The 15,998-nt window shown below is 40.2% G+C and overlaps 5 protein-coding genes across 16 annotated transcripts in view; 3 read left to right on the top strand and 2 right to left on the bottom strand.

The window, feature by feature from the left end:
- On the top strand, positions 1–4,082 carry LOC107629076 (D-xylose-proton symporter-like 3, chloroplastic; the record flags this gene model as incomplete). Of its 3 annotated transcripts, XM_021117856.1 has the most annotated exon segments (15): positions 1–163; positions 240–358; positions 803–881; positions 980–1,039; positions 1,140–1,206; positions 1,280–1,404; positions 1,481–1,582; positions 1,658–2,035; positions 2,173–2,220; positions 2,323–2,385; positions 2,478–2,558; positions 2,666–2,764; positions 2,983–3,120; positions 3,235–3,369; positions 3,999–4,082. In XM_021117856.1, coding segments are annotated over 14 exon segments (1,657 nt in total), but the record flags the coding sequence as incomplete, so codon positions are not given.
- On the bottom strand, positions 3,309–5,935 carry LOC107632335 (probable serine/threonine-protein kinase dyrk2). 2 transcript variants are annotated; one of them, XM_021117857.1, is made up of 4 exons: positions 5,255–5,851; positions 4,801–5,130; positions 3,925–4,716; positions 3,309–3,824 (listed from the first exon to the last, which is right to left on the bottom strand). In XM_021117857.1, the coding sequence occupies exons 1-4, from the start codon at positions 5,337–5,339 to the stop codon at positions 3,781–3,783; spliced, it is 1,251 nt and encodes a 416-aa protein (XP_020973516.1). In that variant the 5' UTR covers positions 5,340–5,851; the 3' UTR covers positions 3,309–3,780. The 2 variants fall into 2 exon arrangements, with proteins under 2 accessions (XP_020973516.1, XP_016191516.2); XM_016336030.2 differs by having other exon boundaries at positions 3,925–5,130; positions 5,255–5,935.
- On the top strand, positions 6,115–10,540 carry LOC107629075 (protein TOC75, chloroplastic). 5 transcript variants are annotated; one of them, XR_002358734.1, is made up of 8 exons: positions 6,115–7,283; positions 7,545–7,884; positions 7,987–8,211; positions 8,308–8,415; positions 8,513–8,704; positions 8,820–9,068; positions 9,692–9,951; positions 10,068–10,361. XR_002358734.1 is itself a non-coding variant. In XM_016331768.2 (8 exons), exons 1-8 carry the CDS (start codon positions 6,466–6,468, stop codon positions 10,305–10,307), a joined length of 2,427 nt encoding a protein of 808 aa, XP_016187254.1. In that variant the 5' UTR covers positions 6,125–6,465; the 3' UTR covers positions 10,308–10,540. The 5 variants fall into 5 exon arrangements, 2 of the variants coding, with proteins under 2 accessions (XP_020973514.1, XP_016187254.1); XR_001617905.2 differs by lacking the exon at positions 10,068–10,361 and adding an exon at positions 9,500–9,636 and having other exon boundaries at positions 9,692–9,843; XR_001617906.2 differs by lacking the exon at positions 10,068–10,361 and adding an exon at positions 9,500–9,636 and having other exon boundaries at positions 9,697–9,825.
- On the top strand, positions 11,106–13,397 carry LOC107629077 (pentatricopeptide repeat-containing protein At5g59600-like). 3 transcript variants are annotated; one of them, XM_016331771.2, is made up of 2 exons: positions 11,106–12,813; positions 12,927–13,397. In XM_016331771.2, exons 1-2 carry the CDS (start codon positions 11,175–11,177, stop codon positions 13,058–13,060), a joined length of 1,773 nt encoding a protein of 590 aa, XP_016187257.1. In that variant the 5' UTR covers positions 11,106–11,174; the 3' UTR covers positions 13,061–13,397. The 3 variants fall into 3 exon arrangements, with proteins under 3 accessions (XP_016187257.1, XP_020973509.1, XP_020973510.1); XM_021117850.1 differs by having other exon boundaries at positions 12,899–13,397; XM_021117851.1 differs by having other exon boundaries at positions 11,106–13,397.
- LOC107629079 (transcription factor LUX-like) overlaps positions 13,620–15,998 on the bottom strand; it is a 3,866-nt gene continuing 1,487 nt past the window's right edge. The window contains exons 2-5 of one of the 3 annotated variants that reach the window (XM_021117853.1): positions 15,616–15,906; positions 14,733–14,893; positions 13,975–14,540; positions 13,620–13,842 (exon numbers count right to left, since the gene is read on the bottom strand). The gene's annotated coding sequence lies outside the window, so the exon portion shown is untranslated. The remainder of the gene's footprint in view (positions 13,843–13,974; positions 14,541–14,732; positions 14,894–15,615; positions 15,907–15,998) is intronic. The other 2 variants (XM_021117852.1, XM_021117854.1) reach the window with 2 other exon arrangements.

The raw sequence follows: 15,998 nt of genomic DNA, 5'->3' as shown, positions 1-15,998 counted from the left end.
TCACCATCATCATCAACGGATAAAGAGCTCAAAACTTCAACTCTCCAATGTTGGCATCAGTCATCAGCACCGCATGGTTACTTCCATGAACCATCATTTGGTCCCCAAGTACCCGTTTCTTCTTCTCTCTTGCAATGGTCATAATCCTAAGCTCAGATTCCACGTGAGGACCCCATCAAAAAGAAAAGCTGAAAAACTCTTCAAAGTTTCATGCTTTTTCATCTAATTTGGCATCTCAGTCTTGTGGGCAGGTTGGAGCACAGAAGGGGTATGCTTCTTCTGGGGAGGAACCTCAGTCGCGTGTTTCTGACACAAGTACATACCAAGAGGAATTCTCTTGGTCTTCTGTGGTTTTTCCGTACGTTTCTATCACTGTAACACTGTTTATATTCATTATTCTATGGCCTTGCTTTACATTTTGATCAAAATTGGTCAATGTATCTAAGTTTGGAGTTGCATTGTTTTGGGTTCAAGCCAGATTAAATTACATGTTTGACAGCATTTGAAACAAGTAAAGTCAAAATTAAGTTGTTTAGATTGAATCGTAAAATGTGACAAGTTTATACGGTTTGTTTGATAGATTTTGGGGTGGAATTTTGTTCCTTTTTGTTTCCAAATTTCAATCTTCTGCCGTTGATATCCCTGTGAGGAATTCAAGGCTAAAGCTTGGAACTAGGACGATGCTAACTTGTAAAACTTGCACGTGCATGGATTGGTCAAACACTGTGGATTTTGAAATGTATGAACTCCTGATCTACTTGTTTCACTTTCGATTGATTAATACAGTTCCTTTCAAATATAGGTTTCTATTCCCAGCATTGGGTGGCTTGTTATTCGGTTATGATATTGGTGCCACCTCAGGGGCCACAATCTCACTGCAGGTAAACTTGTTACTCAATGTATTTCAATTACACTTTGTTGTATTACTAGTGCAATAATTTATATAATTGAGCTTCAAGTTGTTGATTTGAATTCACAGTCACCTGAGCTTAGTGGCATAACTTGGTTCAATCTTTCGGCTATTCAGCTTGGACTTGTGGTATGATTTCAGCATCATAGTTGAAAAATTTATTATAAATTTACAGAGAAGTTATTGCTTTCTATACTAATTAGAATCTCACTTCCAATGTCATACATAGGTCAGTGGTTCCCTCTATGGGGCTCTTCTTGGCTCACTTATTGCATATGCCGTTGCTGATTTCCTTGGTAAGAGCTTTAGTTTGTTGTTATCCAGGAAAAAAGGCTTCTTATTAATCAAGTAAAATGGCTTAAACATTAGGGAGGAAGAGACAACTCATTGTTGCAGCACTGTTATATGTGCTTGGCGGTTCGATCACTGCGTATGCACCAGAGCTCAATGTCCTCTTAGCAGGAAGGCTGCTTTATGGACTTGGTATAGGTTTGGTAGGATACTATGACCTGTAATGTATTTTGTAATGTTAATTATAACTGCATCATCTTCGAACGAATTGATTTGCAGGCCATGCACGGTGCTCCTTTGTATATTGCGGAAACATGTCCATCACAAATCCGTGGGACTCTAGTATCATTAAAAGAACTCTTCATTGTCTTGGGGATTCTGGTATTGCACTTGTGACTTTTATGTCTCTTTTATTAACTAAAGAGCTTGCTGAGTTGGGAATGAACTATTGTGCAGCTTGGTTATTTTGTGGGAAGCTTTGAGATTAATGCCGTTGGGGGATGGCGGTTTATGTATGGCTTTAGTGCTCCGATTGCTGTACTAATGGGGCTAGGAATGTTGAGTCTCCCTCCCTCTCCGAGGTGGTTGCTTCTCAGGGCAGTTCAAGGGAAGGGTTCATTTCAAGATTTGAAGGAAAAGGCAATTCTCTCCCTGAGTAAATTAAGGGGCCGACCACCCGGCGACAAAGAATCTGAGAAGCAAATAGAAGAGAGCCTTGTTTCATTGAAGTCTGCATATGCAGATCAGGAATCAGAAGGGAGTTTCTTGGAGGTGTTTCAGGGTGCCAATCTGAAAGCTTTCATAATTGGTGGGGGGCTTGTCTTATTTCAACAGGTAGTGCCTCTTCTATGCAATGAGTCAGTTCATAGTTATCACGATTGTAGTTTCCCCTTCCGCTTTTATCGTGTTATTGACGGAAATATCGAATATTCCATCTACTATTTTTCTGATTAGACACCTTCTTGCTCTAGATAACTGGCCAACCAAGTGTTCTGTATTATGCAGGTCCAATTCTTCAGGTATGTTATCAATAATTTCAGTTTTTCTTTCTTTTCTGAAATAGAATTTTTTCTTTTTCATTTTTCTCACTTTAGATTATTCTCTATTTTTGCTTTATCTAGAGTGCCGGATTTTCTGCTGCAGCCGATGCTACCAAAGTTTCAGTTGTTATTGGCTTATTCAAGGTATAACTATTTAGTTTTCTTTTTCCCCTTCCTAGGAAGAGTGTCTGCTTTGTGAACCTGACAACAATTTATTCTTATTGATGAATCTGCAGTTGCTAATGACATGGATTGCTGTCTTAAAAGTTGATGATTTGGGGAGAAGGCCTCTTCTGATTGGAGGTGTCACTGGCATTGTACGGATTCGTTAACATTTTAAACTAACATATTCTTGGAGTATTCTGTCTGCAACTTGTCAAATGCACATTATTGTTGATTTTTATTTTATTTTAAATTTCTGCAGGCCCTTTCTTTAGCTCTTCTTTCTGCTTATTATAAATTTCTTGGAGGGTTCCCACTTATTGCTGTCGCGGCTTTACTTCTTTATGTTGGTAGCTATCAGGTAAAATACCCCCTGGTCATTGGCCTTGCTGCTTTTTGTGGAAAAGAAAATACCAGGCTTGCAAATTGGACTATACAATATATGTTGACATCAATTGTAATTCATGGACCTCTCTACTGCTAGTTAAAGGGGATTCCAACCAATCCTGTTTGAGAAGAACAGACACAGCAGTTCCTCTCTGTTTAGTAGACTAATGTTAAATTCTATTTGCATTGCAGGTATCATTTGGCCCAATAAGTTGGCTAATGGTATCAGAAATTTTCCCATTGCGCACGAGAGGACGGGGGATCAGTCTGGCTGTTCTAACAAACTTTGCTTCAAATGCAGTTGTGACCTTTGCATTCTCTCCTTTAAAGGTTTTAGATCCTTTTACCTTTCATGTTCACTTTTCATTCAAGTGTAAACTTCACCATTTTTACCTTTCTTTGTCAACTCTTTGAGTTTCTAATCTGCATTGGCTTCTTCTGCAGGAGTTTCTAGGAGCAGAAAACCTTTTTCTCCTTTTTGGGGCTATTGCTTTACTGTCACTTATCTTTGTTATATCTTCAGTTCCCGAAACAAAAGGCTTGAGCCTAGAAGATATTGAGTCCAAAATCTTGAAATGAGTAAGTGACAGCTTAAACTAGCATCTTGTAATCCTAATGGAATATAATTTTGGAGCGCATGTAATGTAATACAATGTATACATCTCCCACTTGGAATTCGTTGGCCATGTAAATATGTTTTATGGTGAGAAAAATGGTAGTTTCCTTATTGTTGCTCATAACTAAAGTTTAGAATTTAGCTTTGATCTTTCATGGCAAAAATATTAAAAGAAAAAACTGAAGAATATTTAGTGTAATATAAATATACAATAAGTCCACATGGAGTACAAAGATATTAATACATACAAATTAAAATTTACAAATGTAAATGGAAATGATCATTCCAGTCTAAATATTGGATACATATACAAAAATATAGAACAAAAATTGAATACATATAGCACAAGGTAGCCATAAACATCATGGGAACTTTCAATTTGCCTGAAGAATTCTTTCATGGTTTTCTTCCTGAACCACTGCATATTTAGAAAGAACTATAGGTTATGTTTAGAACAAAAAAGAACTATATGAGGAAAAATAAACAGATTATACTACCAGAATGAACTGCTGCTTTACCTTCTAGAGCATTGGTAGATACTGGAATTTGAGATGAACTGCGAGCAGCACTGATAGATACTGGGTTTTGATAGGATGTGCTTGCAATGTTGGTGTCAGTGGTCGTGATAGTGGTTGTTGTGTCTTCTTGTTTTGGTTCCTCGGTTCGGAGCAAAGAAGTTACAGCTTCTCTCACCTTCTCCATCACACCTGCATCACCTGGAGTTCTCTTTGGACTCATGGCCTCAGATATCACCTGAGACAAAGCTTTTTCATCTTCTCCCGGCTCAAGCTTGTTCATCAAGTACTCTTTCACCGAAACACCCTTATCCCATATCTGCGAGCCAGGGCTGGCATACCTGCCAGTAGTTGGAGCAGATGAACATGAAGGAGTCTGTGGTGACACTGGAGCCAAAGTTTTTGGGGTCACTGGAGCTGACCAAATTCGTGCTGCGCTTGGAGAAGTTTGGGAAGATGTCTTTGGAGGTGTACTTGGAGCAGAAACAAAAAAACTACTTTGAGTTCCATCCTTTGGTGATGTTGAAGTGTGAAGCTCATCAGGTTTGTAAATAGTGAGGCCTTGAAACTTGGAAGTCATAGAATGTGATCCTTTGTTCAGTTCATGAGCTAAGGTTCTAGTCGTCGCTACCCTGTTCGAACCAGCATCAATAGTATTGGTGCTAGTAGCAGCTCCAGCTGCAGCATTAGCCACAGTTGCTGGATGAGTTGTTCTCTTGGAGAAGGACCGAGTTAAACATTTTTCTTGCATTCCTAGACCTGATTTTGGTTGATGTGCCTTCTCAGATTCGTACACTGAAATAATAATTTTACACAGCAACATAAGATCAAAGTTAAGAGAAACCTTTTCAGAAAATTGAAAGTTAAGGTCTTGATTACTTGGAGCTCCATGGTATTCAGCTTCGTCGTGTGTTCCTTCGTCTTCCAAGCCAGAGCTGGGTGAGGGAGTTTGGTTTCCATCGTCGTGCTTTTTCTTGCTGAGGCTGTGACGCAATTTCTTAGCCTTCTCCTTCACTTTGGCAAGGACTGATTTCTTCTGGTTCGGGCTATGGTCTTCTTCCGAGTCATGGTGCCTCAACTTATTGAAAAAAGGTGATGAATTAGAAGTGGAGGAGGTGGAGGAGGAGGACAAGGTGGCAGTGTTGGTTGACATCTTAGAACCTGTTGGCGATAGCTTAGAACCTTTTGGTGACACTTTAGACCCTTCTCCTGTTGTGCATCAAAACAATAACTTAGAATGATAATTTCAGCATCTAAGAATGTATGTTGGTAAATACTAGCATATACCATAATCAAATCTTTGCCAAAAGACATTATAGGATGATGATTTTACCTCGGAGGAGTTGTTCCATGGTATGGATGGTGGGAGTTTTTGAAGTTTCAACACCAGGTCTCTGAGGGCGTTCGAGTTGAGCCATTTTTTTCTGTAGCTAAATTTTTTACATCAACAAATTTGCTTCCGCCTTTTAATAAATCTGCTCTTATATTTGCTCTTTCTTTGGAAAATATATAATAATGATAATAATAGACATAATTGCTTTTTTAACAAAGAATGAACCGTGGTCATGCAATGGCTTCCGGGGTTCTTGCACTGGGAAATGATGATCAAGAAGAACCTCAGCATGCACCATTAGGACCCATTTGTGGATTCTTTTCTCTACACGTGTAGACTAACAGTTTTTCTTGCTACTAAACCAAACAAATTAGAATCACCCTGAATTAGTAATTTGACCAGGCCAACACAGGAAAGATTGTTGAACTCATTTCAATATCTATAAGTGGAATTGATATTCGTATGTTCTATAATAATGTTGTAGAGTAGTATATATTTGATGATAATGTAAATTTATAACAAACATAATGAAATAAATGGGCCAAAAAGTCTATGGAACTAATAGTTTTATTAAAATTTGACCAATACTTAATTAGCCAAAAAAAAGTAAGTAATTTTATACCGTATCATATCCCTCATATCTTAGAAAAACGAATTATATCTCGATTGGATAAGACAAAATTCAAATTAAATTAAACTTATCATCTTAAACCATTTCCCTCCAAAATCCTCACTCGGTCCTAGTCCTCTATGATCAACAGACCTCTCTTCTTCTCAAGAATCTCGACTCTAGCTATTCACGACTAATAGACTGATGAATAGTTCAAAGAGAGGAGCCTATAAATCAACTAAAATAAATAATTAGGCCACACAATAAAAACAAAACACATAACCCACTGATCATGCACTCTTTCTGATAAGTGATTTTTTACTGACTTATGCGTTGGAATTTTTTTTGGAGGTAACACGCTCGGATCCAAATTCACCAAGATATTCCCAGTCTAGCTCGAGCTGCCAAGAACACCGGATTAACACAAGATTGAAGTAAAGCTCGAGAGGAATATTCTTACACAAATATATACTATTAAAAATACTAATAATAATTAATTAATGACTACAAATTACAAAACTTGCTGGTTTTAGCACTCCTCTAAATTGGCCTTTGTCCGTCACAGTGCGACAGTGAGAGTCAACACTCACCGGTCACCACCATGAACTCCTCCTTCGCCGCCAGCCACCTCATCACCACCCCGACCCTCCCCCCTCCGTGCCGCACATCCTCTTACCTCAAATGCCAGCTCCCTTCTTCATCCTCCTCTGACCACACCAAAGATCACTCCTATTCCACTCTCATCAAAACCCTTTCCACCACCTTCGCCCTCTCCTCCGCTGCCTCCATCGTCGTTTTCTCCACCTCCCCTCTCCGCTCCCTCCTCCCCAATGCATCCGCACATTTCTCCTCCGGCAGTGGTGGTAATGCAGGAAATGGCGGCAACCTTGGCGGCGGCGGCGGCGGTGGAGGCGGAGGAGGCTGGTTTGGCGGCGACGGATCCTTCTGGTCAAGATTCTTCTGTCTATCTCCGGCCATCGCCGCCGACGAATCACCGGCGCCGGAATGGGACTCCCACGGTCTTCCCGCCAACATCGTGGTGCAGCTGAAAAAGCTCAGTGTTTTCAAGAAGTACAAGATCTCCGACATCTCGTTCTTCGACCGGAGCCTCCGGGTCAGGATCAATGCACCTGACGACTCTTTCTTCGAGATGGTGTCGCTTCGCCCCGGCGGTGTGTACAGGAAATCGCAGCTGCAGAAGGAGGTGGAAACCCTAGCCTCCTGCGGAATGTTCGAGAAGATCGACATGGAAGGGAAGACCAACCCTGACGGAACCATCTCCCTCACCATCGCTTTCACGGAGAGCACCTGGCAGTCTGCCGAGAAGTTCCGCTGCATCAACGTCGGTCTCATGGCTCAGCCCAAGCCCATCGAGATGGACCCCGACATGACTGACAAGGAGAGACTCCAGTACTACAGGTCTGTTAATCAGTTATAACTGTTATGACAGTTAGTTAGTTAGTTAGTTTGTTAGCCGTGTTAGTTTTTACAGTTATGATAGTAGTTAGTTAGTTAGTTAGAGAATGAGTCTCAGCACACTTCGTTATGATAGTAGTTAGTTAGTTAATTAGTTAGTTAGTTAATTAGTTAGTTACTTAGTTAGTTGTGGTAGTTATAGTTTTGGACTTTTGGTAGGTAGTTAGTTAATTACTTCGTTGTGCTACGGCTGAACTGATACAGGTCCAAAGAGAGGAACTACAAGAGGAGGATGGAGAGGGCAAGGCCATGTCTTTTGCCAATGTCAGTTCATAGGGAGATAGCAGACATGTTGAGGAGCCAGGGAGCAGTTAGTGCCAGGTTGCTTCAGAGGATAAGGGACCATGTCCAGAAGTGGTACCATGATGAAGGGTATACTCGTGCCCAGGTTGTAAACTTTGGGAACCTCAATACCCAGGAGGTTGTTTGCGAGGTTGTGGAAGGGGATATTACCCAATTGACCATTATGTTCCTGGACAAGCTTGGGAATGTTGTTGAAGGCAACACCCAAATCCCGGTGGTGCAAAGAGAACTTCCCAGGCAGGTGCGTGTGATTTCATTGTAATGTGATTGATATGGTTAGTTCTGTGTCTCTAGTTCAGGATTGTTTAGATGAATGTGCTGATATTTTGTATTGAACTAATAGCTTCGCCCAGGGTACGTTTTTAACTTTGAAGCTGCCAAGCAAGCCTTGAGGAACATAAACTCATCCCTTGCTTTGTTTTCAAACATTGTGGTGAATCCAAAGCCTGATGAGAAGAGCGAGGGAGGCATTATTGTTGAAATTAAGCTAAAAGAGTTGGATCAGAAAACGGCTGAAGTCAGTACTGTGTGGAGAATTGCCCCTGGACGAGGACGGCCTCCCACTTTGGTAATTTTGTCATGGCGGATTTCCAATTTGTTTATTATCCATGAATTGTTGTTGCGCATTTTTAATGTAATTACTTTGTGTTCAACGTTTGCATAGGCTTCACTGCAGCCAGGAGGAACAGTTAGGTTTGAACATCGGAATCTGCAAGGGTTGAATAGATCTGTTTCTGGTTCATTGACAACTAGCAACTTCTTCAATCCTCAGGTATTTTACCTATAATAGACCAGTGAGTTTTCATCACTTCTGTTGTAGATTAAATAGTTTAGTTTCTCATGAATATTGTGATTGGTATTTGGTACAGGATGATCTTGCATTTAAGCTTGAGTATGCACATCCATATTTGGATGGCGTATATCATCCACGCAACCGTACCCTCCGTGTAAGCTGCTTCAACAACCGAAAGCTGAGTCCAGTATTCACTGGGGGACCACAGGTGGATCAAGTGCCCCCAATATGGGTTGATCGTGCTGGTCTTAAAGCCAATATCACAGAGGTAATTTGACTGTCGTATATACATAAATCTTGACCTGGCTATTTATGCTGTTGGTTTTTTTACTTTTTATTTTCATATTTAATATCTTAATTGCTATATCTCGTTTCCCATGCAGAATTTCACACGTCAAAGTAAATTCACTTATGGACTAGTCATGGAAGATATAACAACACGTGATGAGAGTAGTCATATCTGTGCCAGTGGTCAAAGAGTTTTGCCTAGCGGAGATATTAGTGCAGATGGACCTCCAACCACGCTCAGTGGTACTGGTATTGATAGGATGGCATTTTTACAGGCAAACATCACACGAGATAATACAAAGTTTGTGAATGGAGCTATAGTTGGAGAAAGGAATGTGTTCCAGGTGATCGTATTATCCTACATTCATGCCTTTTGTTGTCCATAGTGTTTAGATTATTTCAAATAGTCCTAACATCTTTTTTTTATTTTATTTCCTAATAGCAACATTTATCTCTAGCCGTAATTTTGGGGTAGAAGCCAAAAAGTTGCATCCAGTAGTTGTTACATTATCTATGTCTATACCATAGCCTGGCCAAATGATTTCGAAAAATCCTTTGAAGCACATTTATTTTATAGTTTATAGTTTAGAAATTAGGCAGCTTACCCTCCTTTTTTTTCCTTTTTCTCCTTGCACCTAGTCTTTGCAAGCTTACTGTTTCAAAGCTCTATACTACATCCTAATATAGAAGGGACTTTTGCAGAATCCTTATTCTTTAAAATTTGTAACTACATTTTGTCAGATTTACATTGGAAATATCAATCCTATGTTTGCAGGCCACTGAAGCAGTTGACTGGAATTTCACACGTGTTGATGTTTGGATTTGAGAATGAATCTTGTGCCTAATTTTGCTTAATGGAAATAGTCACTTTGCTGTAATTTGAAGACTAAATCAATGTTTTCTAGGTTTATGGTCTTGGAGCATGTTTCCCAGTCTTTTATTTTGACAGTGTTAGTTTTATACGCAGTTCAGGTTGATCAAGGCCTTGGCGTTGGCAGCAACTTCCCATTCTTTAACCGTTATCAGTTAACCATTACACGATTTATCCAGTTGATGCAAGTCGAGGAAGCGGCTGGGAAACCACCACCACCAGTGGTTGTCCTTCATGGCCACTACGCTGGATGTGTTGGTGACCTTCCAAGTTATGATGCTTTTCCTCTTGGGGGTCCCTATTCTGTAAGGGGTTATAACATGGGTGAGCTTGGAGCAGCCAGAAACATCCTCGAGGTAAGAACCACTGCATTTTTGTGATTTTCTGCCTAACATTTAGTACTTACTTTCATAATCTTCATATCATCTAGTGACTTTGGAACAACTATCGAAGTTTTTTGTTCCATCTACAGCTAGCAGCTGAGTTACGGGTACCTGTTAAGGGTACACATGCTTATGCGTTTGTTGAGCATGGCAATGATCTAGGAAGCTCAAAGGATGTCAAAGGGAATCCTACAGAAGTCTACAGGCGAATGGGTCACGGATCTTCTTATGGTGTTGGTCTCAAACTTGGATTGGTAAGAGCAGAATATGCCGTTGATCATAACTCGGGAACTGGTGCAGTTTTTTTCCGTTTTGGGGAGAGATTTTGAGGCAAGATTTTGTCATAGTTTACTGCTGAGTTGGTATATTCGTTTCTATTTTTTTAGGGAAGGGGTATTTCAGCCCCTCGATGAAGGAAATACTGGTTTTTTAGATGCTTAAATCTACTTGTACAAATTGGTGTTGAGTGGATTCCATACTACTCTTGGGTGTTCATGTGTAGGCTACTGAATATTGGCATAGGATGAAATATAAAATGATAAGAATACCTTACTGTGTACTATTGTTGTCTAATTGATGTTTGCGGCTAATGCTCAACATGCAGTTCTATGAAATTAATAAGTGCCTCAATATCCGGTCAAAAATAAATGCTCAATGTGCTATCCATGGAGTGCAACTTGAATAATTAAAGTATATAGGACATTTTGGACAGGACAGAATGTATATTTTAAGTAAATTATTAAGATTTATCCAACATACTTACAAAACAATTCATCTATACATACACTCTCAGAGAGATTTGCATGTTCATATATTAGGAATGTCCACAGCCACACATGCTTTAACTATTCTTGTATTAAAATATAATGACAAACTAAGGAAATTCCTGCCAATCTTCTTAAAAAATGAATACCAAATAATCTTGTACATATTTGAACAACAGTCTTATTTCATGAAGTGGAATCAGCTTCATATATATTTAAACAAATTTCAATTTTTAAAAAAACGCACTCGAGCAACTTTCTTTTCTTTCTTTAATCAATTCAATTATTTTGGAGCCGAATGAAAAATGTTATGCAATATACTAAAAATTAACTATTAAATTAATTATTTAATGATCAATTCCGTTACCCATTTATTGCCCATAGCACAATCTGGGGCGTCCGATTCAGTGTCTCCCGTCTTTACTGACTGCGATGCATGCTTTCCATAAAACCACACTACTCCCCAGGATTCCCATAACAAACGCCATCATCCACCGCTCCTTCCGATCAGATCCCTTATTCTATGCCCAACTCATCGAAACCTACGCTCGTGATCGAGCGTTGCACCACGGCAAGAAGCTCCACGCCCACCTAATCACCAACGGCATCGCTTGCTTCAGCCTTGTCGCTTCCAACTTAGTTTCCTTCTATGCTTCCTGCGGCCAACTCTCCCATGCACGAAAACTGTTCGATAAAATTCCGAAAACAAATGTGCGCCGGTGGATTTCCTTTATCGGAACCTGTGCTCGCTGCAGCTTCCACCACGACGCCATTGCCGTGTTCTCAGAAATGCTGGCAACCCAAACGCCCAATCCCAATGCCGTTTTTGTCATTCCAAGCGTTCTAAAAGCTTGCGGCCATGTCGGGGACCAAATCACGGGTCAGAAGATTCATGGGTTGATTCTGAAGTGTTGTTTTGAGGTTGACCCTTTTGTGTCTAGCTCGTTGATTGTAATGTACTCGAAGTGCTTGAGAGTTGGGGACGCACGCAAGGTGTTTGACGGAATGGAGGTTAAGGATTTGGTGGCTTTGAACGCACTTGCTGCTGGGTACTCCCAAGTGGGGCTTGCGGATGATGCTTGGAGTTTGGTGGAGAGGATGAGATTGATGGGTGTGAATCCAAATCTAGTGACTTGGAATAGTTTACTATCTGGGTTTTCGCAAAAATGTGACCTTGCTATGGTTTCTGAAATTTTCAGGTTGATGACTGATGATGGTGTGGACCCTGATGTGGTGTCTTGGACTTCTGTTATATCTGGGCTTGTGCAGAATTTTCGTAATGAAGAAGCTTTTGACACTTTCAAGCAAATGTTGCGTCATGGGTTCTGCCCAACTTCGGCTACTATCAGCACCCTTCTCCCTGCATGTGCCACTGTCGAAAGAATGAGGATTGGGAAGGAGATTCATGGCTATGCTGTGGCAATTGGGGTAGAGGAAGATATATATGTAAGGAGTGCTCTTGTTGACATGTATGCAAAATGTGGCTTCATCTCTGAAGCTAGAACACTTTTTGGTATTATGCCAGAGAAGAATACAGTTACTTGGAACTCTATCATTTTTGGGTATGCCAATCACGGGTATTGTGATGAAGCCATTGAGCTCTTCAATCAAATGGAGATGGAAGGGAAAGCCAAGCTGGATCATTTAACTTTCACTGCGATTCTCACAGCATGCGTCCACGCCGGTGACATTGAACTTGGGCAGAGTCTGTTCAAGACTATGCAAGAGAAGTATGGAATTGAGCCACGTCTGGAGCATTATGCATGTATGGTGGATCTTCTTGGTAGAGCCGGGAAGGTTGACGAAGCGTACTGCATGATCAAGGCAATGCCAATTGAGCCTGATCTGTTTGTGTGGGGTGCATTGCTGGCTGCTTGCAGAAATCATGGGCATGTGGAGCTTGCAGAAGTGGCAGCTAAGCATCTGCTGGAGGTGGAGCCTGAGAGTGTTGGGAATCGTCTTCTATTGACGGGTGTGTATGCTGATGTAGGCAAGTGGGCAAAAGTTGAGAGGATCAAGAAGAGGATGAAGAAGGGGAAACAGAGAAAATTCCAAGGGTTGAGTTGGATAGGTAATGTATAATAATATTGTAGGTTTCTGAATGATTCTTTCTAGATGGGTGGTTCCTTTGAGATTTCCCAGATTTGTGTTGGTAGGTAAGGTGTCTGGGTTTTGCTTCTGCAGAAAGAACAGGATGCGTTGTTTCATGCTCCTCATCAGGCAACAGTTACAATATCTCTTGGGAGGCACCGTTGGACGACCCAGCGAAGCAAAGGATGCTTAAGGTTAAGAAGCCATTGAGTTTACTTAAGACGTAATTGCAAGGAAGTGGAAGCATAACAAGAAAGGATTTGCTCATGAATTTGTTCACCAAAGCTTTACCATTTCCGGCGAAAAAGACGTGTGGTCCATTAATTACATCTAAGGAACTTCTAGTATAGCCTAAAACGTATATCTTTATATATTTTGTCCTTGAAACCTAATCCACTAGAGCCATTGAATTATGATGGATTCCATGACCGCATTATTCTATTGTTTAATTTAAAGAATGATGTTGGCATTAGGTGCTCCTCTTTTTTATCCAATCAAGTTTCCTTTGATTGTCTTCCAACCAACTTTACCCTTTCTTTGAATCTTACCGTTACTTTTAAGAAATCTATTTCACAAATTTGTTGCTTGCTCAAAATTAAGCTGCAGGAGTAAAAGAAAACGGGTATAAGGAGGTCATAAAAAACTTGCAAGCCGAGTAAGTTGGTGTTCCTCAGAGAGTCAGAGTCCTACATAGTGTGATCAATATATACAAATGCCAAGTTACCTTAAATCGTGCTGATCAGTTCGTAACATGTCCATGAGTCCATGACCACCAAGAGAAGTAAGAGCAGGCACACCAATCTAATCTCGTTTTTAAGATGAATGTTAGAAGTACATATAAGCACTTAAACAAGAAAAGTTCAAAGGGCTATGGGAAGGAATGGCTAATAATAAAATGAAATGATTGTTTATAAGCGAGTGCAATGAAAACGTATGTAAATCTTCTTTTTCACCTCTATCTGTTGTTCTGTTCAGTGTCTATGTCATAGTATTCAACTTTGCATTGGTTCTGAAAAGGAGAGTTAGCATATTCAGGAATTAGTACACACAAGAACATAAGCTTTTTTATTGAAATAAATAAACAAAAAACATTATTTCCTAAATACGCATCCCTGAAAATGGTTACTTAAATACGCAGTACCATTTCTTGGCCACCACCCACGAAATGGGTTTACAAACCATGTCATAGATGCCCCCCACGAAATAGATCCAAAGCTGACAGCAGAAGTGTTGACTACCATTTCAATCCTGCCACCCGCGAAATGGAGGACTGCACATCATTGGAGCCAGCAGCGAAATGGCCACATCAAGGATAGCGCATGCGAAATGGAACATCCCGCTTCTGGCATCCACGAGTTGGGCCACATCTCCAATGTCCGCAAGAGGCACATACTCATGCATTTCATCATTCCCTGTCAATAAATCATACACTAAATTTGTTGACTTGGGGTACTGGTTTGATCGAAGGTCAGAAATTGGTGAAGTTTTGGGAAACCAATCATCTCCAGAATGATCTGAATTATCAGATGCATAAAGTGCCAATTCTGTCTCAGATGTATCTCTAGCTATAGAAGAACTCAATCCATAGTATTTCTGCAAAATGGTCATGGCTGGAGAAACCTTCTCCTTGGGTGGTTTAAGGATTGTAGAGGTTCCTTCATGCCGTATTGACCTGCACGTGGGGGTCTTCTTTCCGAGCTATTATCCCTGCAATGATTTTATCCTAAAAAGATTAGTTTGTGAAACCAACAGATTTTGAATTGAAGCAACAGCCTAGAACATCAAACAAAACTCATCCCCAAAGAAAAAAGATACAAGCAAAACCATGTAGAGTAGCAGCAAGAATTTTCATCAAACTGTAAATGGCGGATACATGGGAAGAATTAAAAAACACAATACATGAGTATATGGTAGTACCCCAACTTTGCATGTCCATTAGGTACACTCGAAGTCGGAGAGGGGGATGGCGGATGTCGTCCCGGTAACGGAATTTTCAATGTCTTCAGTGCAAAGATTTGAAGATCCGTGGCTAACCCGTTCACCCTTTTGATATCAGCTACCTGAATAAGGAGAGTTCAGTATCATGATATCACAGCCCAAAAAGCAATCATCCATGCATTGCTGGCCAGAAGTAAAAAACTTCTGACGCTTTCATTGTTATAGCCTTATAGGCATGTCTTCACATTATACAATCATCTACTTTGTATATTACCATATCTTCATGATAATGCAGTATCTCTAATAGTAATTTGTATGTTACTGGAAATGAATAAAAATAAACAATATTTGGAAAATGAAAAGTCAAATCAGTTGGAAATCAAATGAATTCAAGTTCTGCCCCAACTTCAAAACAATTTCTACCTATCGTTATTCTCATCTGCATAGCCATTCCACTAATCCCAAATCCCAAAAGTGGAGAATATTAACTCATAGGAGAAAACTTTGATTAAATAAGTAATCAGAAATCGAGCCACTTAACTCAAATGGAAATGGTTCCTTCAGATCGGTTTGTTGGAATAACAAAACAAAAACAAATCAAACATACACAACCTTCCATCATTCCCAAAATAAAAGAGACTTAAATAAGTTTAAAAAAGCACAACACAGGACACCAAAAAATATTGAAGAAAAGGGTGTAAACAAAATGAAAATAAGACCTCAGAATAAAACCCAGAAGAAAAGGGTAAAACTTTACCACATTTAAGGCACCCCAAGTTAAGAATCATAAGAAAATAATGCACAATAAGAACATGAAAAAAGAAAAATTGAAGTAGCTATATACCTCAACGCCATACTTAATGCCGACACCGCCACAGACGCCGCCGCCGTTCTGCAACCTGTTCGACGGCGACATCTTCACCGATTGGTCGCCGACACCAAAGATCTACGATCTCACACCAAAGGAATAAGATCTCACTTCCAATTCGCATGCGCCATCCTTGATGTGGCCATTTCGCTGTTGGCTCCAATGATGTGCAGTCCTCCATTTCGCGGGTGGCAAGATTGAAATGGTAGTCAACGCTTCTACTGTCAGCTTTGGATCCATTTCGTGGGTGGTGGCCAAGATATGGTACTGCGTATTTAAGTAACCATTTTCAGGAGTGCATATTTAGGGAAATAATGTTTTTTGTTTATTTATTTCAATCAAAAATGTTACATAACGAT

This window comes from Arachis ipaensis, chromosome B03 (assembly GCF_000816755.2).
Source record: "Arachis ipaensis cultivar K30076 chromosome B03, Araip1.1, whole genome shotgun sequence".
In the NCBI taxonomy this organism is placed as follows: Eukaryota; Viridiplantae; Streptophyta; class Magnoliopsida; order Fabales; family Fabaceae; genus Arachis; species Arachis ipaensis.
The sequence above is the reverse complement of the archived record's forward strand: the minus strand, read 5'-3'. Positions and strand labels throughout refer to the sequence as shown.

Coding starts and splice junctions, on each gene's coding strand:
- LOC107629075 (XM_016331768.2), top strand. CDS start 6,466: ATGAACTCCTCCTTCGCCGCCAGCCACCTCATCACCACCCCGACCCTC. Junction 7,284..7,544: donor GAGAGACTCCAGTACTACAG/GTCTGTTAATCA, acceptor GAACTGATACAG/GTCCAAAGAGAGGAACTACA. Junction 7,885..7,986: donor AAAGAGAACTTCCCAGGCAG/GTGCGTGTGATT, acceptor TTGAACTAATAG/CTTCGCCCAGGGTACGTTTT.
- LOC107629077 (XM_016331771.2), top strand. CDS start 11,175: ATGCATGCTTTCCATAAAACCACACTACTCCCCAGGATTCCCATAACA. Junction 12,814..12,926: donor CCAAGGGTTGAGTTGGATAG/GTAATGTATAAT, acceptor TTGCTTCTGCAG/AAAGAACAGGATGCGTTGTT.
- LOC107632335 (XM_016336030.2), bottom strand. CDS start 5,339: ATGGCTCAACTCGAACGCCCTCAGAGACCTGGTGTTGAAACTTCAAAA. Junction 5,131..5,254: donor CATGGAACAACTCCTCCGAG/GTAAAATCATCA, acceptor GATGCACAACAG/GAGAAGGGTCTAAAGTGTCA. Junction 3,825..3,924: donor ATCTACCAATGCTCTAGAAG/GTAAAGCAGCAG, acceptor CTAAATATGCAG/TGGTTCAGGAAGAAAACCAT.